General features: G+C 57.3%; 1 protein-coding gene across 2 annotated transcripts; it reads right to left on the bottom strand.

The window, feature by feature from the left end:
* KCTD5 (potassium channel tetramerization domain containing 5) lies at positions 1–27,718 on the bottom strand. Of its 2 annotated transcripts, XM_067706917.1 has the most exons (7): positions 27,421–27,718; positions 15,368–15,476; positions 13,627–13,718; positions 11,560–11,655; positions 8,200–8,325; positions 5,366–5,424; positions 1–1,678 (listed from the first exon to the last, which is right to left on the bottom strand). In XM_067706917.1, the coding sequence occupies exons 1-6, from the start codon at positions 27,673–27,675 to the stop codon at positions 5,380–5,382; spliced, it is 723 nt and encodes a 240-aa protein (XP_067563018.1). In that variant the 5' UTR covers positions 27,676–27,718; the 3' UTR covers positions 1–1,678; positions 5,366–5,379. The 2 variants fall into 2 exon arrangements, with proteins under 2 accessions (XP_067563018.1, XP_067563019.1); XM_067706918.1 differs by lacking the exon at positions 5,366–5,424 and having other exon boundaries at positions 27,421–27,717.
* Between the last annotated feature and the right edge of the window lie 278 nt (positions 27,719–27,996).

A 27,996-nucleotide genomic window follows, 5' to 3' on the forward strand; every position in this document is an offset into this window, starting at 1 on the left:
TCATTCATAAATACACAATTTTATTTGCTATTTTCAGGGGAAACTTAGGCATTAAACTGTAAGCTGATAAAATACGGATACCTAAAAAAGTACAAAAGTATAAATATCCCCTTACAATAAATTTTAGTGAATTAAGTCTTAATATCTTTAAATTAAAAAAAAAACCCACAAGCCTATCTATTACGTCAAGGTCACAAATCAAACAACGCTAAATGGCCAGCAGCGCCCCACTGGTACACCCCGAGGCCAAGGAGGGGCTGCCCAGCCCCCGCGCGCTCCACCGGGAGGACAGGTCACCAGGGCCAAGTGTGTCCTACAGAAAGATTGCTATAAACGGATGAAGCCAAACATTTAACAACATACAACAGACCTTACAAAAGGAGGAGGTAAGTCCTAGGTGCTGGAGAACTTGGTTCATCAGGTAATATTGGCAAAGGAGAAGAGGGCACAGGCAAGAAGCCTCTGGAAGCGTCTGGAACCAGCCAGCGGTCGGTAGGCACAGCTCCCCTGGAAGCTGGAGGTCAGGTGGCAGAGCCGCCTGCCCGGCCAGGCCCCCCAGATGGACAGGACCCACGACCAGCTGAGGAAGGTCTGTTCTCAAAGCATGCGGACAGCGGTTTTCAAAGGAATCCCGGTAGCTCCGTCACGTCAGGGGGCAGGGCCCGTGCAGCCTGTGTCCCCACCGCCCCAGAAACGTCAGAGAGAACTGCATAGTTACACGAGAGAGCGGCGAGAGAGAGAGATGTTTGTGATGTGCTGTAAACATCCAATTTCCAATGTGACCTGGAGTTTCAGCTCCAGAAGCCGGGTGGACAGGCTTCCCGCCCCGACCTCCATCCCAGGCGAGACCAAGGCACTGATGGGCGCCAGCTCCCCCTGAGCCCCAAGGTGGGTCAGACGAGGCAAAACTTGTACCTCCCTTTACATGACTTAACAGATCAGCCCAAAAAGCAGCAGCACTTTTAGGCATTTCTAAGAAGTGAAAGCACTGGGTTGTCTATCCACAATTGGAAAGAAAGGATGCAAAGGTCTCTCGCCTGGAAACTACAAATGGAGAAGCCTTGACTGTGCCAGGCCGGATCAGGCCAGTGGAGCCCAGCTCTGAAGGAGGACCGGGAAGTAGTGAACACGTGGAGGCTGGGAGAAACCACCAACCGGTCATGTCTGGGAGGCACAGCAGACCCCCTGCCCTGAGGAAGAGGGCCTGGTGCATGCCAGGGTGACCAGCAGGCACCCAGAGCCCAGGGCTGTGGTGCTGCGGCCACTTCCTACCAGCAAGGCCCAGGCTCTGTTACAGACTGTTTATGTAGCACCAAGAACGCTGTCCTTTAAATGATCTTCGGTGATTAAAGGGTCAGTCAGGAGCGCCCTGCCTCAGGCCCGAGCGGCACTTGTGAAAACCAAGCGGAGGGCCCTACAGAGACGCCCGCCCAGGCAGCATGCCGCCTCTGAGTGGCGACGCCCGGCCTCGGACAGCTGGTCCTGTCTCTCACCACCCACCTCAGAGGCAAAAAAAGGATTCACACCCAGATCTCTAGAGAAATTGTCAAAAGCAGGTTTCTTCTCACGGCCAAGCTTCCTCGACATGGCAGATCATTGCATCTTGGGAAAAGGTAAAACGTCTCTTCAGTTGTCAACACTGTGTTCCTCACATCCTTGAACCCCGTTCTTGCAAAATCTGAAAATGCCAAATGCAGACAATGAGGACTCGGGCCCTGAATGGAAAGGCAGCCTGCAGCCGGGAGCTTCACGGCCCTGAGGCCAAGTGCCCTGCTTGGGGGTGGAGCCCACCGCAGGCCAGGGTCCGAGAACGGGGACCCCGTTGTGCAGGCCTAGCTTGCCCACCTCCAGGCCGCACACAAGGGGCAGGCCTCCCAGCTCTCCACCTCTCCACCCGAGCCTGACATCACCATGCCTGGGAAGTAGTGAATCTGTGGAGGCTGCGAGAAACCACCGAGCAACCACGCCTGGGAGGCAGCAGCAGACCTGTCCTCAACCCGGCGCCTCCCGGGCCTCCTGAGACATGCGGCAGGGCTCCGGGGGGATGACTCCTCATTGAGGCCCCAAGGACTTCTGGGCAGCATCTCTCTCAATGGCCTCCTGAGGATGGGAGGCTCCCTGCTCCCAAGGGTGCCAAAGCCCACCTGGCGGTTTAACTGCCCACCGACTCCTGATTTTCTCTCCAGCCCAGCTTGATCCCGGGCAGAAGACACATGTGTGCAACCAGGGCCCCTGGGCCGCCAGCCCAACCTGACCCTCTTCTTTCTTCCATGCCCCATCATAAACCACGTCCCTTCCACCCTGCAGCCACACACCCAGAAACCTGGGCCCCTGGGATTGCCGTCACCCCCACATCCATACGTGCCAACTTGCTCCCCACACTGCCTGGCTGGGGTCACATCTTCTGTAAATGGACCACCCTCCTTGAGGGTGCCAGCCGCCTCCTTGCTACAGCCAGACAGGACTCTCTGGGACACACACCTGACCCCACTGGGGGACCCTGCCAGCCCTCGGCCGCCATGCTTGAGCCTCTCCCTCCCACTCCTCCTCAGCACCTCGGAGCCAGAGCAGCGCCCCCACCCGGCCTTCCTCGCCACTGGAACCATCCATGCCTCCCATCTTCCCCCAAATCAAGCTGCGAGCTCCTCAAGGCCACAACCCCATGGGAGCCAGGGGAGACTTTGGAGCTGGCAAAGTGTGCTGTTTCGACACGTCAAGCGTGGCTACTGAGCATCAAGTAACCAGGACAGAAAGGCCACGCGTCCCAGCCAAGCCCAACCATGCCCAGGCCAGCGCTGTAAGATGACCCTCCTTGCGATCCCACTGGCAGCGAGAGTGGCCTCCCGGGGGCATTTTCCACTTGAATTTCAGAGCTAAGAGAGATACGGGCCAGAGGACACTGTGTGTTGCTGAGCCCTGGACCCGGTGCAACGCGGGGACATGCCTGGAAGGGGCCCGTCCTGCTCGTGCCAGGCCCAGCTCACACGGATGACCAGCCAGAGTGAGGCCCTGCGGGCACAGGCAGACTTCTCAGGTTCATGGCCAGTGGCCACCGGCCCTGACTCCTGCTCACTGTCAGGGCGGCTGTCCAGAACCACACGGCCCATCTCTCACGTCCCCCGAGGGCTTGTTCAAATGACTTAAGAGAAGCCCAAGCTCTCCAGGCTGTCCCCTGACGCCCCCCCATCCCTGTGGTTCCCCAGGCCTGTCCCTCTCTCTCTGACAGCTCCGAGGCCATCCAGGAAGCACACCCTCTTGCCCGCTGCCCATTCCCCAGTAGGTGCACCTTCCACTGTGCTGGGGGAACAGCACCCCAGGCTGAAGGCCCCTCCTCAGGCCAGACAAGGACAAGCCCCTAAGCTCAGCAGCACTCGCCCGCTCACTGGGAAAGCCCAGGAGGCCCCTGTCGGAGGGACATGGTCTGAGGACGTGACTTGGGGTGAGGGTGGGTCCCCACTCAGCCCTAGAGGACCCTCTGGCCCCCTTGGTGCTAGTCCCAGCCCCAAGAAGGTCTGCCACCCTATCATCGTGGCTGTTTGCAGGGAAAGCTGGAGTTTGGGGGGCCATGAAGCCGAGAGCTGCTCACTCAGTGGGAGCCCAGCAGAGCAGACGGCGTCCGAGTTCACAGGCCTCAGTGGTGGAAAGGACAAGGCCCACGTAACTACCACGCGGCCTGGGAGCAAGGTGACAGCACAGGAGGGGCTGCCCTGCCAGAGCCAGAGCCCCAGTGACTATCTCCTAACAAGGACAGAAGACCCCTCCTGGGACCTGTGACGGTCACGGCCCGTCTGCCCTGGAAGGAGCTCTCACTTGGGCTGCCGCCCACAAGAAGGCCTGAGCTGGGCCACAGGGACTGAGCAGGCTGTGCATGGCACATGGCACCCCCGCCCCCCACCCCAACCCAGCGGGCCCAGGGGCCAGGGCCACTCCAGGGCTGCCCTGCCATCAGCTCACCTCGCCCCTCCCACAGCCCAGACCCTGGCAGTCAGGGCCACTGAAGCGGCTCCTGCCAGCAGATGTGAAGTCTGTAACTGGGGGTAGGGGGTGGGCAGTGCTGCTGAAAGAAGCCCCTCCTCCTGGAGGTTGGCTCCTCTGTCCCTGCCCCCCCACCCCACCCCGTGTCCCTGGCTCCTACCACAGTTGACCATCAGGCCACGCCAAAGTCAAGCTGAGCCCCTAAGGTGCAGTCACTCCAAACCGAGACGGGCCACAAATGCAAACTACCGCCTGATTTCAAAGACTTAGAGAAGAGCGAAGTAAAATATGTCAGTGATTTTTTAGGTTGAAATGACAATATTATGCATGTAATGGGCTAACAGTATCAGCATCAATTTCACGCATCTTTTTACTTTCTTAACGTGGCTGCTAGAAAGTTTAAAACAACAGATGGAGCTCGTGTTGCACATGCCCTGGACGGCAGTGGTCCAGACCAGGGCCCCGCAAACCTTTCCTTAAAGGGCTAGGTAGTAAATACTTCAGGATTTCCAAGTCAAGAGGTAAAGCTGAGGATATTATGCACTCATATAATCACCAGAAAAATAACCACTAAAAATGCAAAAGCCATTCTTGGTCTGCGTTCCCAGACCAGACTCATAGTCAGATGTTGGCCTCTCAGCACGTGGCTGGCCACAGGCTCTTCCCAAGCTCCTCACCTGCAGGGCTTGGCGGGGAACCCCTGCATGACACCTGTGCCCTGCCCTCTCTGGGCCTCAATCTCCCCTGTGCAACGCAAGGGAGCAGACGAGGCGCTCCCTGCTGATGGGATCCTGGCTGAGCCACAAGTTTTCGACAACAAGAAGGGCCAGGAGGCAGCAGGGACTTGAGGAGCAGCGAGGGGCTGAGGGGGCGTCCACGGAGCCTCCCATGACAGGGCAAACAGAAGGAGGGTCCCCACAGACTCCTCTCCACCAGCACCCCTAGTCTGAGGCATGAGGGAGTAGGGCTGCCACAGGCTTTGGTGTCGGGATCAGGGCCCACTCTCTGTGGCACAAGCTCCGACTCCTTGGCCCTGAGCCTGTGGGTAGACTGGTGACGGTGGGGAGACTGGCGGGCTGGGGGCTGCGTGTCCCTAGGGGGCGCAGGCCCACGTCCCTGCTGCTGGCACCCATGGCAAGGAGGCCCTTCCCAAGCCTGACACACACAGCGCGGAGGTGCCTCAGCCAAGGTCCCAACCCCACCCACACGGGCATCCTCAAGGGGACAGACAGCCCCGCCCCGAGACAGACTGGCTCCAGTGCAGATCTATGCGCTGGCATCTATCATGGAAGGTTCTCTGTCAACTACAGGCATGAGACAGACGCAGCGGAGGAGGGGCTGGGATCAAGGAGACTAAGGTAGGTGGTCAGTTTCAAGGGCGCAGGCTCACCATGACATTTACACTTAATCTGAGTCATTCCCTTCGTGACCCGTGTCCTCGTCGTCACTCTGGCTCGGCACCGGCAGGCGGCAGGGAGGAGAAGAAGAGAGGGACCGTCAGTGTAGGGCGAGGCGGGAGGCAGCAGAGGGAAGCCCACCCAGACAGGCCAGGTCTCCACAGGACAGCAGAGAGCACGGCGCTCAGGGATGGACCTAAAGTTGTGCTGTGCGGCGAACTACAGGCCAGCCTCGTCCAGATCACACTGTGGGGGGAAGCACGACGTCCCTGGGCCCCAGCACTCCCGAAGTTCCAGAGTTTTCCTTCCCTCTGTGTTGTGAAAAACTGAACCTTGCCCAAACAGAGGTCTGGCCTTTGCCCTCAGCTCCTGGGAGGTCACGACCTCCAGGACACACCAGTCTGACCATGTGATGGGGGGGGGTCAGTTGGCTGGGGGACTGGAGACTGCAATCAAGCACATGGGTGATCAACTGTTGATCAATGGATCAATCATGCCTACGTGACTGAGCCCAGTAACATCTCTGCACACGGAGGCTGGCGGGGCACCCCTGGTGGGCGGTGCTCTGTGCACGGTGCCACGCATCCTGACTGCACGAGGAGCACCTCTGCGACATGAGCTCCACGTCTGGCATACTTCCTGGCCTCTGCCCCACACACCCTCCCCTGGCAAGTTTGAAATCCCCCCTCTTTGTACTTCCTGTAATAAACTGTAACTTTGAGCAGAACAGCCAGCAGTGAGTTCTGAGTCCTCCCAGCAGATCATGGAGTAGGAGAGTGGTTTGGGAAGTCCCTGAAGCTGGGGCTGCTGGTGGCCGCTCTCAGTGGACTGGTCCCCTCGCTGAGTTGCCCGACCCCCACCCGCTCTCTCCTGCCACTTCCACCTCAAGACGTGTGTGTGTGTGTGTGTGTGTGTGTGTGCGCGCGCGTGCGTGTGTGTCTGGCCCGTGCTGTGGGCACCCAATGAGCAGGTCCACAGTAGTGGACCCAGTGTCCTCAGAACATGAAGTACTGCTCCAACCAGGCTGTGCACAGGTGTCCCCAGATCGTGACCCCCAATCCGGCCTCAACACTTTTCCATGGCTTACAGAGGCCCTGGCTGTGCTCCACCTCCTGGGGAGCTCCTGCCACGGCCCCAGTTTAGAAGCCGCTGTTGCTGCCACACTCCAGAGCCAGGTATTTCTGGAGAGAGAAATAGGGCCGCACTTTCAATGGCAAAGGGATTTGGGGTCATGAGTGGAGTTCTGTCAGCACAAACGCATCCCTTCTGCAGCTGAAAAGCCACCTGAGGGACATGAGCTCAGGCAGTTGCCCTGGAGAACTTGGCTATGAGAATTTTTCAAGTTCAGAAATAAAAGTTTCTAAAAATAAGACAACTTGCAAAAGAGCCCTGCAAATGCTCAGAAGTATGGCTCCTCGTGAGGCTGGGGGCTCCGGGAAGTGGGGTTGCCTCCTACCCTGACTCAACAGGAAGCACGTCCCCAGGCATGGCACCAGAACCCCTTTGCTCCCGGCCCATTGCGGGGACCTGCACCAACCCCCACGACAGCCTGTCCTGGGCAGTGGCAGAACAGCCCGGACCCTGCACTTGCAGCTGCAGGCACCCTTGCAGGCCAGGGGTTGGGGGTGGGGTGGGGGGGCAGGATGTGAGGACTCTGGAGGCCCCAGGGCCTGGACAACTGCCCAGTCGTGCTGGGGTGAAAGAGCTGCCTCGAGCACCAGTGGAGGATGGCCACCGCGGGAGGACCAGCGGGCGAGGTGAATCTGCCATCCATTTCCAAGCCCATGCCTCCAAGGAAGACCCTGAAAGGCTCACAGGGGCAGTTCTAGGCAGGTAGCAGCCAGGGTGGCACCAGCCAAGAGTGTGAGGAAGGCCTGGAGCCCCCAGTTTAATGTCATCAGTTAAAACCTCGCTGGCCTTGTCCACACTCACTCAAAACACCCTCTGACAGCATGCCAGAGCCTTCCCCCAGGGCCGCCTGTGGGCCCAGGACACACAGGCTGGCTGCCACAGAGCCCCTGGATCCCCTCAGAGCCGGCTATGGGGCTGTCCAGGCACCACCTGGCTTGAAGGTCCAGAAGTCCTGCCCAGGCTGATGCTGGACTCTGCAAGGACAGACACATCTGGAGTCACCAACCTCAGGAACAAGCCCAGAGGAGATGCCACTAGAACCTGTCACCTGCAGGCAAGGGTAGCAGCTGCTCCCTGCCACGAGGCTGCCCTTGCGCTCCTTGGGAGACAGAAGGGCCAGACGTCCAGCAGGGAGCCGGTACAGTTCAACAGGAACTGGCCTGTGCCAGGCCAAGGCAACACTCCGTGGAGTCTCAAAATCACACAACCTGCCAGATCTGCTCCGTTTACAAACCAGCACGACTCCCAAGCCTGGGATGGGTGTATCCGAGGCAGGTGCCACCAGGAGGCTCTGCCCTCCAGCCTCGACGTCCCCAGTACCCAGGAAAACAGCCCACAGTGGCATCACTCAGAAGCATAGCCCCCACCGGCAGAACTGGAAGACAGCAACACTTCCAGGAGCAGGCTAGCGGGTTAGAAGAGGTGAGGGCGGAAGGCCTGGGCTGTGGGAGCCGCAGCATGTTCAACAACCCCGCGCTCCACCACTCGCGTCCCGTGGACGTCCGTGTCCTCTCTTCCAGGACTCTGCTTCTGATATGCCAGGCGAGAATTATGTGATGATGGACAAGCAGCATGAGGCGAGCAGGCCGCCAGGAAGCCTGCATGGCCAGGAGCGCCGCGACGACAGTAAGAAACAACACAGCAAAGGAGAGAAACCCAGCCCTGCAGAGGGCACTCGGGCCGCAGCCTCACCCACCTTGGCCTTCTCACTGGGCTCACTGGTCGTGCCATACGGGGAGTTGTGCAGCTCCTTGGAGACCACGCAGAGGAACTCGGCCTGGTCTTCACTCCCGTAGTTGTAGGAAGAGCCAATGCTGACCAGCTGGGAGGAGAGAAGGCCAGTGGGATGTGGGCAGAGAGCCTCACACACCTGGCTCAAGACCAGCCCCCCACCAGGAGGGAAACAGCCTGCAAAGACCCCCGGCAAAGACGGCCGATGCTCAGGGAAGCTAAGGGACAGGATTCAACCAAGAGACTTTTAACGAACTTACTGAAAATAAAGTTCCTGAACACCAACACTCAAGCTCAGATGCACCCGTACACACACACCACGTGCAGGACAGGCCTCCTGTGCCAGCACGTCCAAGCTCCTCTCAGGTTCCTGGCTGGGTCCAGGGGACGCTGAGTGACCCGGGGAGGGGAATGCAACGCTGGAGTGGGCATCAAGCGGGCCGGGCCCGAGAGCAGGCAGCAGGGCGGTGGCACTCTGCTCTGCCCATAAGTTGTGCCCTCCGCACGAGCTCTGAACACACGAGTGTGAGCACACGCCCACACACATGTGAGGGCGAGTCCCTCCCCAGGGAAGCCAGGACCAAGCCTTCCTCTCACTGGGGCTACTGACTGCGAAGGGGCATAGGAGGGACGCAGCAGCTCCGACAGGCTCAGGGAGAAATGCCGGGGCTGTGGCTTCCCACGCCTCAGCCGCAATCTCAGTCTGGGTGTGTCCACGCCCATGGCCCTGCATCCCTGGGCCTCCAGGTCACCACACAGGAGCTGAGGTCCGACCTGCCTGCTCCAGCTTAGCCCAGAGCCACCAGGGACTCTGTGTTTAATCAAAAGAAACGCACTAAAATTGTAGTGAGCTATCAGTGGCACAATTATCGAGGCAGTGCCTGGAAGGCCCTCCATCTTTGCCTTCTCTACTGATGGAACTGCCCACGGAGGAGAGGCCAGGGGCAGGAGCGCCACGTGCAGTGACAAGGACACGGTGAGCACCGCCGAGTGAGGGAAGTGTGCAGAGCGGTGCGGGCCGCTCTGGGAAAGAAGAGGAAAGCCCCAGGGCCAGCGTGCCCACCCTGTCTCTCTGGTGGAGAGAAGTGGATGGTTTTTAGAGGTTATGGAGGGAACTGATCAGATCCCCTGAGAAACTCATCCCTCCCACCCTTCCCCCAAGGCTAGGTAGGGTGCCCACCTGACAGTCTCTGCCAGAGATAACACTCTGGATGCTGGGGAATGGGGTCCAGGGAGTTTGTGTTTTGTGTACACATACAGGTATTTGTTTTCCCAAACATGGGACTGATTTTGCAGCAATGCTGTTTTGTAATTTCTTTGTAAACCTTAGGCTTTTCAGTGGGGGTTAGATGGCTAACAAAGCGAGAGTGAAATAAAGAGTTGAGGACGGGGAGGAAAAAATAAATAAAAAGGTCTGTTCTAGGAACAGACTGGAAGGCTGTTCTAGGTTCATAAATGCCTCTCAGAGACAGACCTGCCACCTGCGGACCTCAGGGGTGCCCGGCCCTGGGTGCAGATGGAGCAGCGCATATGCAGCCACTCATAATCAGGTCTGCCCAGGGACCACATCCTCACGAGGCGTGCAAGCCTCTCAGAACCTGGCTCTGGCCTTGTCACTGACCACTGGCCAACTCTGGGTTAAGCCCCACCACCTCGTGGGGTCCCAGGCTCCGGCCCCTCTTCCCCTGCAGTCTGGCTCCTGTTTCTAGGAAGCAGACAAGTGAACAAACGTGACCCTGGTTCTGGGGTTTCTCTGGCATGAACGGGGGGAGCACGTTCCCAAGGGAGGAACTGGGCAAAGCGGGTGAGACTTGGGGAGAGAGGAGCTACTCTTTGCTGGGGATTTGGGGTCCTCCCAGAGGAGCTCAGGACAAAGCCCCTGAGCTGGTCTCAGGGAGGATATGCCCATGCAGGAGGCACGGGAACCCCTCTCCCTTCCGCAGGAGCCACAGCGAGGGTGACCTAGTTCACGGATCCTGAACCAGTGACCGCAGCTCCTGTCTCCCCAGCCCTTTTCCGGGCTGCACACCAAGGGACAAAACGAGGGGTGGTGGGAGACTTCCTTTTCTTTGTGAGCCTGGTGTGACTGTGCTGGGGTCAGGGAGTGAGGAATGCAAATGTAACCACGGGACCCCACCGGGACACCCTCCACACCCCCGCCCCAGGGCAAGGGCAGGGCATCAGAGCAGCCCTGCTGGCTACGTCTCTGGGTGAAGAGTGGGACACCAAGTGTCGACTGTGCCTTTCATGACATTTCAAGAGGACGCCAAGCATTCTACAGCCTGATTCATTATTTCAAAAGACCCATAAGAAAGGGTAGCCTTAATTAGGAGGGATGCCAGGGAACCCCATGATTTCCTACCGTGGACAGAAAGCTGGCACCAGAGGAGGCTCTCAGGAGCCAGAGGGGGTGGGCTGGGGTCACAGACCTGGTCTCCGCCCTTCAGGACCAGCGCCCAGGGCTTGGGCCGGGCAGGGTCATAAGCCCAAACCTCAGAGTCTCTGCCTAAGACACACAAACAGCGACAATGAGCTTGTGGGCAAGGTACCGCCCACTCAAGAGGACATCCTTGCCGTGTTCTCAGGCCCACAGGTAATGGGCTACAGTTCCCCAGGACGAGAGGCAGCATGCCCACAGAAACACCAGAGCGCTGTGAACAGAGGGCGGTGGGTGGGTGGAAGAGACTTGGCTCTCACCCCTTCTCACAGGCATCCTAGCAAAAGCAGAGCTGAGGAAAATGAGGGGCATGGCCGAGCCAGAGTCAGCAGCACTTCCCAATCAAGGGCTGGGGGACTGCAGAGCAGCCCCAAGGGGAAGGGCATCTATGCCAGCAGCAGCACAAAGGAGCCGGAGCCCCATCTGCTCGGCCAGCACAGAAGGGCCAGGAGGGGCCAGGGCGGACAAGGGAGGGGATGGGTGCCGGGGTCATGCCAGGAGGCACTCAGGATACATACACACACACACACACACACACACACACACACACACACGCACACGGAGATGTTAGAAAAAAGCACACAGAACAGTGCTCCCACAAAAGAATGGGCTAGACTAAGAAAAATAACTGCAGAGAGAAGACTTGGGAGGTGGGACCCTAAGAACAACTCTTGCCGCTCCCCCCATCACCCGTGACCAATCTAGTCAGGACTGGTACAGCTGCTGCTTGTGAGAGGTGCTGGAGACATGATGGGGACCCATGCTTCCATGAACTGCAGGCCGCCCAACACCTCATTACTGGTCCCGGGGGCCAGCTGACCTGAGGACCCGAGCAGGGCCTTTATAATTAAAAGATCCACTGTGCTGCAGGCTCAGGGGGTACTCTACCTGCTCAAACTTCCAGCCGTCGGACATGGTGGAGACCATCTGCGTGAGCTCCTCCTCCTGACACTGGAGCACACGGTACACGTGCTTCACTGGCACCTGTGAGAAGGGCCACAGGTGAGGGCAACGCCCGTGCCCCGCCCCCTCGCAGCCCCGCCCCACGTGCCAATTGGGGATGGCGACGGGGGCCCAGGCGACAGGGGCCCAGGGGAGGCCTACGGTTCCCTTCCACCTCTTGGGCCCAGGTCGTGATGCCTAAAGAAACCCCAAAGGCATCCACTGAAGAAGCAAAACAAACATGCTGGAACAGCTGCCGTCTTCTGCTTTCCCATCCACCTCCAAAAATATTTCCATTTCTGAATTCCAAAATAAAATGAGTCATGTTCCTGAAATCCCAAGAGCACCTGTGGCTAGATGTGAATACACGATGACAGCCATTCCTGTGCCTTGGGGGAACCACACAAACTAAGGGGGTGCCTTGAGAGCTAAGCAGGACCAGCCTCAGCCCTGCTCACAGAAAAAAGCTCTCAGACACGCACAGCAGCTCAGACAGGAGCCCGTGGATCTTCCGATCCACTCACCCACCCGACCTTCGCTGAGCTCTGCTCCAAGCTCGGCTTCTGGCAACACCGCGGGGAGCACTGGCCAAAGGCCTGTCCTAATACAGTTGCCGCTCCAGCCGATACACAATGTGTCAGTGATAGGGTCACAGCTCGAAGTACACGGGTCACCACACAGCCCAAGTGCTTTCATTTGTGAAACAGTGGAGGACACTGAGCACTGCTCAGCCTGAGCCTGCTAATCCCCTTGCCAGCCTGTGAGGGGGCCTCTCCCACATCCACCATGCAGGGGGGACACAGGCACAGAGGGCTGGTGCCAGCCCAGGTCACAGGGTTCGTAACCAGAGGGGCTGGGCGGAGGGAAAAGAGGCCTCAAACTGGCCAGAGATGACTGGGGAGCTCGTGGCCACATCTCCTGCCCCCTCCCCAGGCCCCTCCCGCTGTCCCGATGGCCCTGTGGCTCCTGCAACAGGGAGAGGGCGGGAGCTGTGTGGTGGGTGGTCCCAGCCTCCCATGCCGTCACCCCAATGTGCCCTCCCCTGGCCCCTGACCAGCCACTTGGAGCGGCCAGGCTGTCAGCAAGCCTCTTCACAAAGGCCAAGAGCTCCAGCTCTGGGCCTGCCGGGTGCCCAGCGGGAAAGCCTGGGGTGGGTGGGGGGCAGTGAAAGGGTTTTAAGTGGATGGAGACTCTTCATGTAGTCTGGCATGAAGCTCTGAGAGAAAGCGCACTTCACAGCAGCCTCCTGGCAGAGGGAACCCGCCAGGCAGGGCCTGGCGCTCTACTAGCAAGTGCAGAGCTGGCACTGCAACAAAGACTAATGCCTAGACCCTCTGGTACCTCCCTTCGTGGGAGGTGCTAGACACAGCCCATCTCAAACAACACTGGCCTAATGGGCAGCAGAGTGGCCGTGCTGGGCCTGGCACTGCTGACCGTGGCCAAGTGCAAATAGGTCCCACATGGGGCTCTGCACCATTGGGGACACAGTCCAGCACAAAGAGTACCTACTGAGCCCTTCCTTCCTGGTAAAAGCCAAACTCTCATCGTGCCTACACACACCTACAGGACCCCCACCTCATCCGTCTGTGCCCAGCTTGCCGCCAACTCCCCTGTGCTGTCCCTCCAGCCACACTGGCCCTCTGAATGGGTTGAGTACTCAGCTACCACAGGCCCTTTGCACTCGCTGTGCCCTGTCTGCAATGCCCTCCCTGAGACGGCCACACACTCAAGCCCCACAGAGGCCTCCTGCTCTCCCTCTGCCCCCTCCTCACCCTCACTGGACCGTCCTCCTCAGCAGCTGCTCATCGTTCCCCACTGGAGTGGGGCCCCCGAAGCATGTGCCCTGTGTGCCGGCCAGGGCGCCAGCTGACAGCACCACGGGAGGTGTCCAGAGGGCGGGCCACAGGCACCAGGACAACTCCAGAGGAAGCCAGTCAGCAAGGAGGGAGGGAAGCGAGCCGCGCCTTTATGCCAGGCCTCGGAAGGTTCCTGCACCTTAGTCACCGGTCTCACCTGTGATGTTCTGCTGTCTCGTTCTCTAATTTTGTCCTTTACAAGTTTTATTAGTGAGGTGATATTGTAAAATTCTGCTTCCTCCAACACCCCTAGAATAAAGAAAAACAACTATAATTCCCACCAGATCAAAGAATAAACGTTGTGCCTCTGCCCCTCAGTGGACCGGTGGCCCGTTCTCAGCCCAGCCCACTGGAAGCCCCCGGCCCCCGTCCTGCCATCCTACAGACTCTGCAGACACCGCTGGCTCTCAGGGCCCCCAGGGTGCACACGGAGAAAGGGCACGTTTGTGGACGCACGTCTGGCCCGCGTCCTTCCAGGTGACCTGCTGGGTGCTGAGTTCACGCCAGGCCCCCGGGACGTTTCTCGGACAGACCCCCTCCAGAGCCTGCGGCCGTCTGTCCTGGGCTAGCGGCCACCTCACATGGGTCCCTGTGTCACTCAGTCAGAAGACAGCTGGTTGAGAGGCTGCTCAGCTGTGGAACTCCTGCCAACTTAGGAACCCTTTCCTGCCGTTTGCAAAGTCCCCAATTTAGGGGCTCTGAACGGCCAGGTAACTCTGAAGAGCGGATCGGAGGGGCCCTGCCTCGGGGGCTCCTCATGGGTATTCCAGAAGGTCAGGTGCATGCCTCCTGCCACCATGCCTGGTCGTCCCAACCAGTCTGCACTCTGCACAGCGGGTCCCGGCGCTAGCGGCACCGGGGGCTCGGAGCCGTGGACTCTGTCTGACCCTCAAGCTGCAGCCTAATGAGGTCTCAGGGACTCAGCAGAGCGGGTGGTGGGGCAGCCAACGCCCAGGCAGACGTGTCTCTCTTCAAGGCCCCAAAGGGAGGTGCATCTCAGGATGATGCGGGGCGACGTCCTATCAACCCTTCCCTTTGGATCCAGGGGTGGGGACTGTGGGGCTGTGAATAAGCCCTGGAAGCCTCAGGATAAGCACTTTGGCCTGAAGGGCCAGCCTTCTACCATCCAGACGCTCCAGGTGCCCCTCGTGCTCTGAGGGGCAGATGGGAAACGGCACCCGTGGGGGCCTTTCTCCCGAAAAAAAGCACTGCATCTGAGGCTGACGGAAGACAGGTGAGTGAGGCCAGGCAGCAGGGGCTTGATCTGTGGCAAGTACCACATTTGCTTTCTAAGCAAATCATGCTGGGAACAGTTTGCCTAAAACTGTACAGCTGCACACACAGAACACACGTGTGTGCACGAAAAAGACACTGCAAAAGAAGATGCAGACACGCAGTCGGAGGAGCAAGAGGGTCCGGAGACAAGGAGGGAGCAGGCTCAGCTCAACAAGCAAAGGGGAGAGAGCCCTGGGCTCTCAGCACCGACCAGACCCTGAGCTGGGAGCCATAGCACAGCAGGCATCTGGAAACGCAGGAAGAACTCAGAGGGGGTTCTGCCAGGGCTGCCCCAGAAGGAGAGCAGACCCAGGGTAACCGACACCGGGGACCCTTGGGAGGTGGCGGGCCCCAAGCTGTGTGAATCAAGGCAACCAGAGAGCAGCAGGCCCCAGGGAGGAGCCCCACCCTCAGGGCACCACCAACCGGACACCTAAAGGAGGGAGTGGGTTGCAGTCCCAACCAGCCCCCACCCAGCTCTGGATTGTCTCAGCTTCCTGGAGGAAGAAAAGGGGAAGAAGCAGCACCGAGCAGCCCTGTTCCCTCTGAGATAAGCATCTGTGAGGGATGGAGCTGGAGAGCAAGGGAGGGCCCCCCTGATCCCGGTCCTGCCTGCAACTCACCTTCCTCGGCAAGGTCTTTGTTAATGACCAGCTTTCCGTGTCTCAGGTAGTTCAGCACAGGCCCAAAATAGGTAGGGTCTCTGTCGATTAAATAGGCACCTGTTTCATCCTACAAAGAACAACACACCAAGGTGAATCCCAGACAAGAAAGCACAGTTCCCACAGCTGGCCCGCAGCCCAGCCACAGCTAAAGGGGGTTTTGGAGGCTTGTGGGCTGTACGTGTCTAACACACAACTGGAAGGATCAGCATTTATGGCTCTTTAGGGAACCCCTAAGCAGTGTCGCCTGCTTCCAGCCACCTGCAGCCGTTGACCCTGATCTGTCACCACTGCAGGTGAAGCCAAGTTTAAGCTCTGCTGCGTCAAGGTGACCTCCCTATTTACTCTGAGGCAAGGAGATTGTGTACAAGGCCTCTTTCCTCATAGCTCCAATAATTCCTGAGAGCGAGTTCATCCTTTTCTCATTTCAGCAACCGTCTCACAAGAGTAACCTGACACACTTTCCCCCATGGGATGCTCTCAAAAGCGGGACTGATGCCAACAGGTCAGCATCTGAAAGACACCGTGACCCAGGCCGCCGCTGCTCATTTTGGGGCTCCTTGCTGGGCAGGACTGGGTAGTCAGAGGCTCATGGAACACAGCTTCATTTTCTGTTGCCAAGTGACCCTAGAGCTCCCCTGAGACTGCTGACCACCGAGGAGGCCTCCCCCACAGCAGCGCCCCCCCGGGGTCCATCTACAGAAGGCACTCCCTCCACACCTGGGCAGGCCCTGCTTCGCCCCCAGGGCCAGGGCCTTTCTGAGTGTTAGGGACCCTCACTGCCCACGGCACACGGCATCAGGCATCTTGGCAGGGAGGTGGCGAGGCGGAACCCCCTGAACCTCTTGGACATAGTGAGCCCACAGGCCCCAGAGCTCACTCCCACTGGGAGGAATCTCAACTGTGAAGCGGAGTGCTGTGTTAGGGCCCCCTTCTCACTCATAAGCATCAAATCTGGAATTTTGTGTAATAAACCTGGTGGTTTCAAGGGTTTCCTCCTGAGTCCACAAAGCTGTAAAAATCTGCTCTCCTCAGATCAAATCCGGATGTGGGGCCAGCAGGACCCAGAGCCTCGCTGATGGGTGGGCAGGCCCCGCTCAGCCCAGAGCACCTCTGCCCCTTCCTCTCTCCTACAGGCCCTGGGTGCTCAACCCAACCTCCTGCCTCGATAGGCCACTGCCTGGTCCCCCCATGGGCTTCCTGTCCCCCAGGGCAGCATCCAACCACACACAGACCCCCAACTTCGTCTAAGGAAGCACTGGTCAGATATTGTCCCAAGGGATCCTGCCTCCCGGCCTGGCTCCTCAGCCCTTTCTCCAGACTCCCTAGACCCCTCCTCTTTTCCAAGCAAGGCCAGAAGACCCCTGGGACAGGCTTCAGGAAGAGTGATGCTTCAGCAGCCTCCCTACTGGTGAAAAACAGCCGCCATTTCCTACAAAGGGGCCGAGGTCTGGAAAGAAAAGGATGGAGCTGCCACAACATGGAATCCAGGGGCTCTTCCCTGCACCTTGTGGATGAAAAGAGCCCAAGTGTGACAAGTGCAGATTGCCAAGCTCAGGAATTATTCATCGGCTCACTGCTACCTCCACAGACAGCTGGTAGAAGGTCGAGAAGGAAAGATCAGACAAGGACTGGGCTCTTCTCCGCCCTCAGGACACCCCAGGGAGCCTCCCTTGTCACACGGGGCTGAGGCCCCACGACGGGGCTCAAGGCCATGCCACCGACACACTGGGTATCTCGCTCAGCACTGGGAGTGGGCAGGAGAGGAAAAGGAAGTGACCCAGGCCTCCAAAGCCTGGAGGGATGGGGGATGGGACAGAGAAGGAGGGAAAGGAGGTGAGCCCACAAAACTGTGGTGGTGGCACGCCCAGGGCCAGGTGAGAGGGCCACCGCCCAGATGCAAAGGGACCCCAGACCAAGCACTGGAGAGCATTGGAGAGCATTGGAGAGCCAGCGATGGGGCTGGGCCTCCAGACATCAGGCTGACCCGTAGAAGGGCAGGGGTGGGAGGCTGCTGAACAGGGGTGGCTTTTTCACTAAAAGGCCACGTGGCCAATGCTCCGAAGGAACTCCTACCCAGGCCCAGCCCTCAGCTCGGCGCACACCAGGCCAGGCTCGTGGCCCCATCTTAGGGTGCCTGAGGTGAGGCCCTCTAACCCCGGGAGGCTGAGGACTCCCCAGGAGGGACTGGGGATCCAGCACCCAGGCTGGCAAATGCAGAGGTAGCAGCAAGGGGCGGGGGGACAGCACACCCCCAGCAGCCTCCCCAACATGCTCCCACCCATACCCTGTGCTCAAAGGCAAGTGGCCTCCGTGCTCAACTACCCAGCCATCCAAGGGGAGGGGCAGGCTTGTCGCTGCGTGGGGACCCTTGCCTTCATAAAAGGAGCAGCCTCACGGATACGTCCAGAACAAGGCCGAAGAGTCCAAGGTGTTTGCTGCTAACTGGACTGGAGCCCAGGCCCAAGGGTGGAAGAGCAAAGAGGACCCCACCTGCGTCTCAGGGTCTGGAACCCAGGCTTTGTATCCACCAACAGACGTTCCTGGTGGCCCACCCAGAGAACAAGAGAGGCACTGGTCCCTGGAGGTGCTGGGAGCACAGCTGGGAGACAGCTGGCACCACGGCGAGTGGGGGCACAGAGCCACAGCTGGAGGGAGCACGGAGGTCAAACCCCTGGGGTCCAGGCTCACGCTCAGCTACTCAAGGCGCATTGCTCCTCTCTCCAGGCCTCAGCTTCCCCATCTGTCAAATGAGATACTCAGCCAAGAGGCCGGGGGCCCTTCTGGCTCTAACGGTCTGTGTCTAGTCCAACGTCTCTTCAAGGTGACAGAGCTGGGCTCGTGACCTGTCCTGGGGGCTGGGACAAATTCCAAGGCAGAGGAAGCCACATGTTCTGGCCACAGAGATGGGGAAGCACTGAGCCAGGAGACTGAAGCACACACCTGGCCGGGCCCTCGGAGGCCTGCGCCTTCCACGCCTCCTCCCCGGCAGTGCCTCCAGTGACACCCTCCCCACCCCCCACCCCCCGCCGCACAGTCCGTGGCTTATCTTAAAAACCCGTGTGAAAACCTAGAGGAGGCCATCCTGGGCACTCAATCCACACATAGGTTTAGAAAGCTGGGGCCGAGCACCCCAGAAAGAGAGGCCTGGGTGCTGGGCATCCAGACCTGCACCAGAGCACTGGCTGCCCACAGCTGGGCACCGCCCCCCCATCTCATGCCAGCTCTCTGGGTGTCCCAGGACCCGCTGCCTGAGCCAGCCTCCAGGGCACTGGGGAAGCTGGAATGGGCTTCAGTTGGGACCCTTGTCACCCCATGCTTCTCCCACGTGGTGTCACCAGCTGAGGGCAGGAAGCTCAGTCCAACAGCTGCCACGCTGGCCCCAGCAGTGTGGCCTTAGCACTCCCTCCCGGGAGGGAAGACCCACCCACCTAGACCTGGAAATGCAGGCCCATGGGGTGACCCTAAGATACTGAAGGTCAAGTGGCCATCCCCTAGCAGTGACAAGCCCACCCCTCCAGCCCTGCCACTGCTAAGCAGACTTCAGGAGGCTTCATGGCAGCTTCCTCCATGAACCCCACAGGGCTCTCTGGCCCAGTTTCTTCCCGTGGATTTGTTTTGCTCTGATGGGCTTCATTACGAAACAAGGACGAGGACTTCCCTGGTGGTCCAGTGGTTAAGAATCCACCTGCCAGTGAAGGGGACACAGGTTCAATCCCTGGTCCGGGAAGATCCCACATGCTGCAGGGCAACTAAGCCCGTGCGCCACAACTACTGAGCCTGCGTGCTGCAACCACTGAAGCCTGCATGCCTAGAGCCCATGCTCTGCAACAAGAGAAGCCATTGCAATGAGAAGCCCGCACACCACAATGAAGAGTAGCCCCCGCTCGCTGCAACTAGAGAAAGCCCACACACAGTAACGAAGACCCAGCACAGCCAAAATTAAAAAAAAGAAAGAAAGAAAAAGAAACAAACAAGGCTGAGACTCTAGGGTTAGGAGAGACTGGGCAGCAGCATGTTGGGGCGGCGCTCTCATCCTACAAGGAGTGCCGGGGGCCCCCAAATTCCACTGGGCTTTATCTTGGACAACAGCCCAGAGGACCGCAGACTGACTCTCGTTTAGAGGCACCCAGGCAGGAGCTCTGGAGGAACACCGTCTTCCAGCACCTAAGCCTGAGCAGCACTGGAGAGTGTACACGTGCCGGCAAGGGCTGCCTGCACACTCGACGGTGACCAGGCTGCGACTGACATGGGCACCAGGGCCCTCGGCATCTCATGTTGCTTGTGTTTGTAAGTGGCCCTGGGGCCTCCATCCTAAGGCAGAAATAAAGAAAACTACAGAACACAGAAAAAGAGAAAATACCAAAACATCCCAAATTCAGAAGTCTCAGACTCACTTATGCAAAAGCTAAGAGAGAATGGTCTCTGTGACACCCACACCAGCAGCGGAAGGGGACGCCCGAGGCTCGGCCACTGGCAGCTGTGATAACAGCACCCCATCCATCACCTGCTCACGGGAGAAGAACCTTGTGATGTGCACTTGGCATGGTCACACTTACAAAAGGCAGCAAGACACGAGGATCTCTCTCCCCCCTCCCTCTGTCCTCTCCTCAATTTATATAACAAGCGTGTGCTACATTTATATAGTGGCAAGGCTTGAGGTTTTTGGGTTTTTTTGTAAAAGAGCCAGAATTAAGATTGCTTGCTTGACAAATCATTTTCCTCTATTGACTATCCCCACTTCTCACTGAATCTGCATTTGACCTACTTGTGCTGGTTTTTAAAATATATATCTACCTTAAAGGCATAAAAGAGAGAAATGCTGGACTTAGCTCTTGAATATTTAATGGAGGTCATGCCCGTCAGGTTACACACAGTTTGCTGGGGGCTCACTGACGCCCAAGTTGGCCGAATCCCACTCCAAGGGGGCCCAGCCTCCGAGGCCGAGCTGTTGGGCTCCAGGGAACTGTGAATCCTGCATCCCTGAGCCTGTGCTGCAGAGGGAACGCCCTGGCCACGGCCAGGAGTACCTTGCCCGCAGTCACTTCTCTGAGAGGAGGCAGCAGGCAAGACAGGCCACGTCACACGCTCTCTGAGGAGACCCCTGACCTGCAGTCCCAACATGGACAGAGGCAGAGAAGACGATCCTAATTAGAAACCCACACAGCCCCAACCCGTCCACTCCCTTCCGAGCAGCCCAGCAGCCTCAGCCCTCGGTGCTGGTTAGGAGGCAATGCTCTGACAGGGCCGCTGAGGTTCTCCTGTTCGCCTGTGCCTGGCCCTCACGTTCAAGACAGATTCGAGTGCACTGCGCGGCGAAACATCATAGGTCCAGGGCGGGCCCCCCACCCCCTTGATAGAACCGTGCACATGGCCTTGAAAACGGCCATAAGGAACAAGGGTCGAGGAAGTCAGGCTCTCAGGCAAGGCTGGAGACGGAAATGCATTCTGTGGCCACGTCTCACTCCAGCTCCGTGCATTCTCTGGAGAGGCCTGCACCTGGCTCCTTTCTATCACATTCCCAACTTCCACAAACACACGAGGAAATGGAACACGAGAAACACACGGCCACTGGAGACTAGAAATGCAAAGGGTTGAGTGTCCCAAGCTAAACGCAAGATGTATTCTGTCAAATTTCCCCATTTGAAATCTGAACACAAAAGCATAGAATTTTCTGTACACAAACATTTGCAATCAACATAATTAGAATTAATTTTCACTCTGAAATTATCCATTTCAGTGATTCTGTTTCACTTTAAAACCTTCACCTCTGCTCTCTTTTCTCTTTTGTTTTCTACAGTTTGTCAAATCCTTGACCTAGAAGAGGCCTTAGACATCACCAATTACAAATGAGGAAACAGAGGCCCAGAGACCTGTCCAAGCAGCGGATGTGCAGAACTGTGCTGACGTGTGTGGGAGTGCTGGCTGCTTCTGACTTAGCTTTCCCCATATAAGACCCTACGATGCCCTGTGTACACCTGGAGATCGGAAACCCTCCGGCACACACAGGGAATAAAGGAAAAACAAGAGCTCTGGGCCATTCCCACCCTCAGATCTCAACCAGCACCCAGCTCTCAGGGTCCTGACCCCCGGGTGCCTCCCAGTCTTAGAATGTGGCTTAGAAACAGAATTTAGGGTGACATAGAGGACTCAAACGAGGCTCACTAAGAAACAAATGCAAGAGGACGTGTGAAAGGACCCCAGCACATGAGGCTCCTGGTTATTCTCGTAGAACAAACGTGCTTCAAATTCACCTAAGGTGGGGTTCGGGGGGGGTCCCACCAAGCTCCACGAACAAGCGGAGATGGCTCACAGGGACCGTTCAGCTCAGCTGGACCAGGGCCCACTTGGAGCAGATGCCACATCAACTGTGCAGGCAGAAACAGGCATCGGGCCACCCCAGGGAGTGGGGCAGTCGTGAGCAGGATGTCATGGGTGGACCTGCCAGCCGGAGAGCCACCCGTCCAGGTCTCAGTGCTATGAACATCTCTGTCACAAGGCAAGGGGGCAGCCATCTGTCCGAACTTCTCAGGTACTTCCCTCCCTACAGACACTCCAGTTACAGAACACCTGCACATAAATCCCCTACAGATGCCACACTACTTAGCTTGGTTGAGAGAGAGAGAGAGAGAGAGAGAGAGAGCGAGAGAGAGAAACTAGGAAGTCAACTTGACATGGAAACAGGCGGAAACCACGACCGCCTGGGAGAGAAGCACCAGTAGGAAGAGCCCAGGGTCCCTGGCCGCAAACCTCCCCACAGTGGTTCTGCCAGCCTGGAGGCGAGGCCCCCTCCAGGCCCAGAGTCTCCAGTCCCCTGGACGCCAGTCACTCAGCTCAGGCAGGCAGGACATTCTGCAGCCAGGATGCCCCGCCAGGGGTTCACACCACGCCCGCTGCTCCCAGGGGTGCCCAAGCCCTCCCCAGCAGCTGCCCCACAGCCACCGCCCTGCTGGCTCCAAGGCAGCCTCTGTTCTCTTCCTATGCTCGGCCCTGCCGGCAGACCGGTGCAGAGTTCCCCCTTCCTTCTCGCTGGGGCTGAAGAGCAGGCCCACGGCTCCTCTGCACCCTCGCCCACCTCCCCTCCTCACCGAGGAACTGCCTGGCGCCCAGCACTGCCTGCCTCTCCGTTACCTGTTTCGAAAGACCTACCTTGGCCTATGTAGTGGCAGTGATGGGCTGGCCCAGCTCATCACCTCCAGAACCAGCCCCAACAGAGCCTGACTTGTAACACCAGGCCAGGATCCTGGAAGTCCAACTACTGAGGAAACTAAAACCCACAGAACATAATACGGATGATGAGGAAAGATGAACGGTACACACCCCTGCTCAGACGCCTCCCTGATGCCAAGAGCCCATCCCAGACACACATGGAGGATGGTACTGAACTCTGGAGCTGTGTTCTCTAGGCTCGAGGGCATCAGGTTTCTCGTACGATAACTCGATGGCTGCCCAGGAAGCTGTGCCCCTCCCCACTGGCACAGGCTCCAGTGCCCAGAGTTGGGAACCGGCCCTCCAGGGCCTGTCCTAAGAAGTGTCCATCTGGGAAGCAGGGGGCACTGAAGGGCCCAGCTTCCACACCCCACCCTTTGAGGTCGGCCCAGCAACCAGAGCTACCTGCCAGCAGCATGAGGTTTGCCGCAAGTGAGGGAGCGTGTAATAAGTGACAAATAGGAACAAAAACAAATTCTGAGGGGGACAAAAAAGCATTCTTGGTACATTCTTTCTAAAAACAAAGTACAAAAGTAAAATAAAGACTACTAAGAGCCATCTCTAATTCCTGCAACAACCCAGCATGAGGCACTGTGTGGGGGAGGGCTCAGATTCCTCAGCTTCCTTAATTCTCACAACTCCTCCTCTGTGACTCTGCTCAGAGAGGTACATTAACTAACCCCAAATCGCAGGGCAGGTTAAGTTGTGGGTGGAGTCAAAGTCAGGCCTGAGTCCAAAGTCTAACTCGGCCACCATGAAAAATGCCCCGTACCCCCAACACCCACATCCCACCAACTCCAGACCGGAATGTGCTGGGTGCTCGGCAGTCTGGGGAGAGCACCAGTGCTCGAGGTGGCCTGCTGGCACCCTGGCCACACAGACCCCTCCCTGGGTGCCACACAGAGTCAGCTTCTCTAAAGGACTTTAAAGATTCCTGGCCCAATGAAAGCTGTCCTTGAGCACCCCTGGAAAGCAGCCATGTGCACCCACTCCAGGCGAACGCAGCCACAGATAAGCCATAAGGAACTGGCATCTCTGGGTTCCCATAAAACTCTATTTGCAAAACCAGGCAGGTGGACCGCAGCTTTCTGACTGCTGCTCGAAACCAAGACCAGTCACCGTCCTGCTGGCCAAGAGCAAGTGAAGGCTGCCCGTGCGGTCGGGGGAAAGAGGAACTGCTCTTCAGTTGACGACCACTTCCTCCCAGCTACCCTCAGACGGCTGACAGGGGGACAGCTGATGGCTGTGTCCGATGCCCCGAACAGCTCTCCTCACTAAAGGCAAGCCCTTCCTCAGGGCTTCCCTGCTCAGGTCCAAGGGGTCCTGTGGAGAGGTGACCATGGCATCCACGGCGAGTGAACCCCCACTGCACTGGGCCACCACCTGCCCAGGGCCTGAGCCAGGCGTGGGGTCAGGGCTGAGAATATGCTCGGAGCCAATCCTCAAGTAAAGCGTGAGACGAAATGCACAGTGGCTCGGGACCCCCACTCCTGGCCTCAGACTGGAGACCCAGCCCTCTCACTGGAGTTCACGATGCTCTCAGCCTTTTCACCTCTGACTTAGTCACACGGAACATAATCTGCCGTTTCACTCTAAGTAATCCCCACTTCTCCTGCCAAGCGGCTTAAAAGATAGTCCTTCCACCCACACCCCCATCACTTAGCCCTGTCTGTAAAACTCCTTTCACTATCTTTCTAATCCTGAAACTCTAGCCAACACCAAGTACGCTGGGGGTAGGCACAGGCAAAGAACTGCAGAGGACATGGCATGTCATCAGAAACACCTCGACGGCCCCACCCCTCAAAGACCCATCTGATGCCACCACATCTGCAACCCCAAAGCCAGGACAACGGCCCTGTTGAAGGGCAAAAGCTCATGTGAAACACACAGTTTTCTCCAGGCCTGGCTCAGCTGCAGAGACTGAACCCCCACCCCCATCCCAAATCCTACTTAATCTGAGTGGTTTCCAACCACCAAGTAGTATTTCCTGTTTCCCTTTTATTCCTAAAGCATCTCCACACTGAAACAGGGACTGATTCAGCTCTGAACAAACTCTAACCTGTTTTCAACAATGCCACTGGGCCAGGTACCATGGAATACAGAGAGATACAACCCAAATGAATCACATGTCGAGTATTTACAAAGCACTTCTGGGAAGGAGTGTTACACCTGGCCTTCCCCTGATGGAACAGGGGAGAGAAAAATGACCCAGGATAGCAGGTGAACAGATGCCGAAATGAATAACACAGACACAGCCCTACTGGGGAAGCACCAGAAGGAAGTGAGAATTCACACTTGGGCTATCTATAGAGAGAACTTCGTGGCAGCAAGGGCTCCGAGTCAGAACTGGAGACAAGAGGGTAAGGGTTTAGCGGCTTGGGGCACCGTGGGCACTGGGTCCCAGTTACAGCCCAGCTCCCCACCATCCCTAACAACCAGTCTGTCGGCTATTTAACAAAGCACTCCTCCAGAAAAATGTCCTGACACCACCCCTCCCACAGAGCTTCATGACTGAGCCCCCCGCCAGACCTTGAGCGTTTAACAGCAAGCTCCAGGTACTCTCCCAGTGAACTCCAAACCCATCAGGCTCCTGAAAGATTCCAGATCTTCCACTTCTTGGAACTCCTCCCCCTGATCTCCCCACCCAACCCCGACCCAAGCACTACTCTGCAAGCCCAGGTGCTCAATAAACAGGAGACAAATGCCCCGCAGGAAATCTTCCACCAGGTGCGTCCAGCCCTGCGAATATCTGCAAGGTATCCTTTCATCAATCTCAACTATGAGGTCAGGGCTTGGAGATTTTTACATGTGAATCAACATCCTGTTTCTCTTCCATCACATAATTGCTGGCATCCCACTCTTCCAAACACCCCTTTCCCTCCACCCTCATCCTCAGATTCCTCACTCAAGGTTTAACTACCTAGGAGTGAATCTCTGGGACATTCTTTCACCAGAACCAAAGGGGGAAAAAACTGAGAAGAATGAGTACTTTATACATTTTCTCATTTGAGGTAAAACACTCTACGACCATGACTAACGGGAATTAGCATTACTCTTTCTGGCAAATTCACATCTGTGGCTAAAACTAACCCATATTTACTATCAACTATTTTATGAGACAGAAACTGTATCTGCTGCATTACCTTTATGTTCTAAATTTCAATTTTACAATTGGGACATCAAATGTGGTTAAGTGGATGATGGTGAAAGAAAGCAACTTCAACATAGACATACTCTGATAAATTACCCTCCCCAAAGGACTACTATACAGTAAAGCATAATTTTTTTAAGTAGTCTTGAAACAGTAAAGACTTAACTGGGCAAACTATAGTTAATCAGCTCTGAATAATTGTCTCAGTGCTGAACAGGCAGCCATTGCTTCAAAATAGCCCAATGGACAAGAGCAATGTAAAATCGTACTCAATATACAAAAGAGAAACCCTCAAGTAGAAATGCAAGTGAATGACCACTAAGGCTCACTGTTTAAACAGAAAAACAAAACAGTAAAACATACACCCACGCTATAAAAGGAAAATCATAGCTAACAAAAGCTTATTTCTATCCTGGAGATGACTGTCATTTTCTGGGAGGTCAACTCTCTTAAGAGTGGAGAGCTTGGTCAAATGAGCAATGGAAACAGCTGGGGGGGGGGGGGGTACCAGAGCACTGGCATCTCAAACCCTGATTTCTACCCATGACTGGTGGTTTTGTGGTAACTCGAGTTCTCGTTTCCCAATCATAAGGTCATGCCACACAGAGGATGGTCTGTGTCAGGCTTCTGGATCTTGAAGAGGGATCTGAATCTTTCGGGAAGCCTATGCCTGGCAAATGCTGGGCTGGCAAGGCACAAAGCCAAGTGCAATTATGTAGCCTCGAGTGAAAGACACAGGAAAGTTAGAATAAGGTTTGTGAATTGCCGAGGATAAATACAGGTAACAACTATTCTTCCAACAGAGGCTTTTCTGAGTTTCAATGCTGTTCAGCTCCAGAGATATTCTTCAGCCACACAAGTCTTGTAAAGGTAACAATCAAAATAGTTTCTAGTACCATCTGCACAACAGTATGAGCATTTAATCTGATGAAAGGCAATCAGCAAACCAAGCTAGAGATTCCTATCCTTTTGAGAGGGCAATAGGAAAACTAGGTTAATTAGAAAGCAGATTGAAAAAGATTTCCTATTTTGCCCTTCCTTAACACCCCTAAGCCTCCCCTTAACATGAGCAACATTCCGTTTGAAAAATCACTCTATGGACGGCAATTTCTGAGAGTGCTGAGTGGGTGCGTGTTGCGGCTGAAAACGATGGAGCACCAACTCTCTAAATGCAAGTCACTGGGAAAGGCAGGCCACCCGTGTCAACCCCCCACACCAACGTTAAGTCAAACGTCTGGAATGTGAGAAGATGAGAAGAACACCAGGGTTCTCGGATTCCAGAGCCACTAAGTACACTGGGACAGAGAAGAGGTGTTCTCACACCAGGGACAAAACAATCTGGGGAAGAAAAGAAAGTAGATCCACAGCAGAGTCTGGGGTCTGCAAAACCTCCTCCACCGAAGAGCAGAGAGGGCGAGACAGAGACACTCCGAGGTGGACTGGCTGGGGATCTTCGAGGGTGGTGGGCGCCAGGGCGCCATCCTCTCCTTCCCCGGCCCAGGACAGGGAGTCGGGGGGCTCGGGTCGAGCTGGTGACGAGGGGAGCGCGGGGCTCGGAGCCGAGGCGGGTCTCCTCAACGTGGGGCAGGGGGCGTGCGACGGGCCGCCGACCAGGGCGGCCCGAACCCTCCTGGCTGGCCCGCGCGGCCCTCACCTTGTCCGAGTCCAGGTCGGGGTCGGCCTGGCACAAACGGTACAGGAAGGATTTCGGATCCCGGCACAGCGTCTGCCGAGTGGTGAGGAAGTAGGTGCCGCCGACGTTGAGCCGGACCCACTTGGACACGCTGCCGGGGCGCTGGGCTAAGGCGCCGAGCCCCGCGCTACAGCGGCGGCACAGGCTGGCCCCCAGCCCCGCCCCGAGGCCGCCCGGGGCCGGCGGCAGCAGCTCGCAATGATTCTCCGCCATCATTCCAGCAAGCCCCGCCACAGCTCCTCTCTACCGGAAGCGTCCGGCCTTTAATACAGTCCTCCGAGCTCCGTCCCGCCCACAGGTCCGCCCTCGTAAAGCGCCCACCCCGACGTCACGCGGGAGGCGGAAGTTCAGGTCCGGAAAAGCGGCCGGCCGTGCCACCTTCCGGCTGAAGCCCCGCGCGGAGTGGTCCCATGACGCCGCTGCGAGCGGGCCGCGCGGGCCGCGCGTCGGACTCTAGAGGGGTTCGCTGGCCTCCGCCGGGCACCTGAGTGCCCGGACGCCAGGTTCCCGGCCCCGAATCCAGGTCACCCGACCAGC

This window comes from Pseudorca crassidens, chromosome 15, assembly GCF_039906515.1.
Source record: "Pseudorca crassidens isolate mPseCra1 chromosome 15, mPseCra1.hap1, whole genome shotgun sequence".
Taxonomy (NCBI): Eukaryota; Metazoa; Chordata; class Mammalia; order Artiodactyla; family Delphinidae; genus Pseudorca; species Pseudorca crassidens.

Excerpts from the sequence above, each read along its gene's own strand:
- KCTD5 (XM_067706917.1), bottom strand. The coding sequence starts at position 27,675 with ATGATGGCGGAGAATCATTGCGAGCTGCTGCCGCCGGCCCCGGGCGGC. Across the intron at positions 15,477-27,420 it reads CCGACCTGGACTCGGACAAG|GATGAAACAGGTGCCTATTT; the intron begins GTGAGGGCCGCG and ends TGTTCTTTGTAG. Across the intron at positions 13,719-15,367 it reads CAAAGACCTTGCCGAGGAAG|GGGTGTTGGAGGAAGCAGAA; the intron begins GTGAGTTGCAGG and ends TCTTTATTCTAG.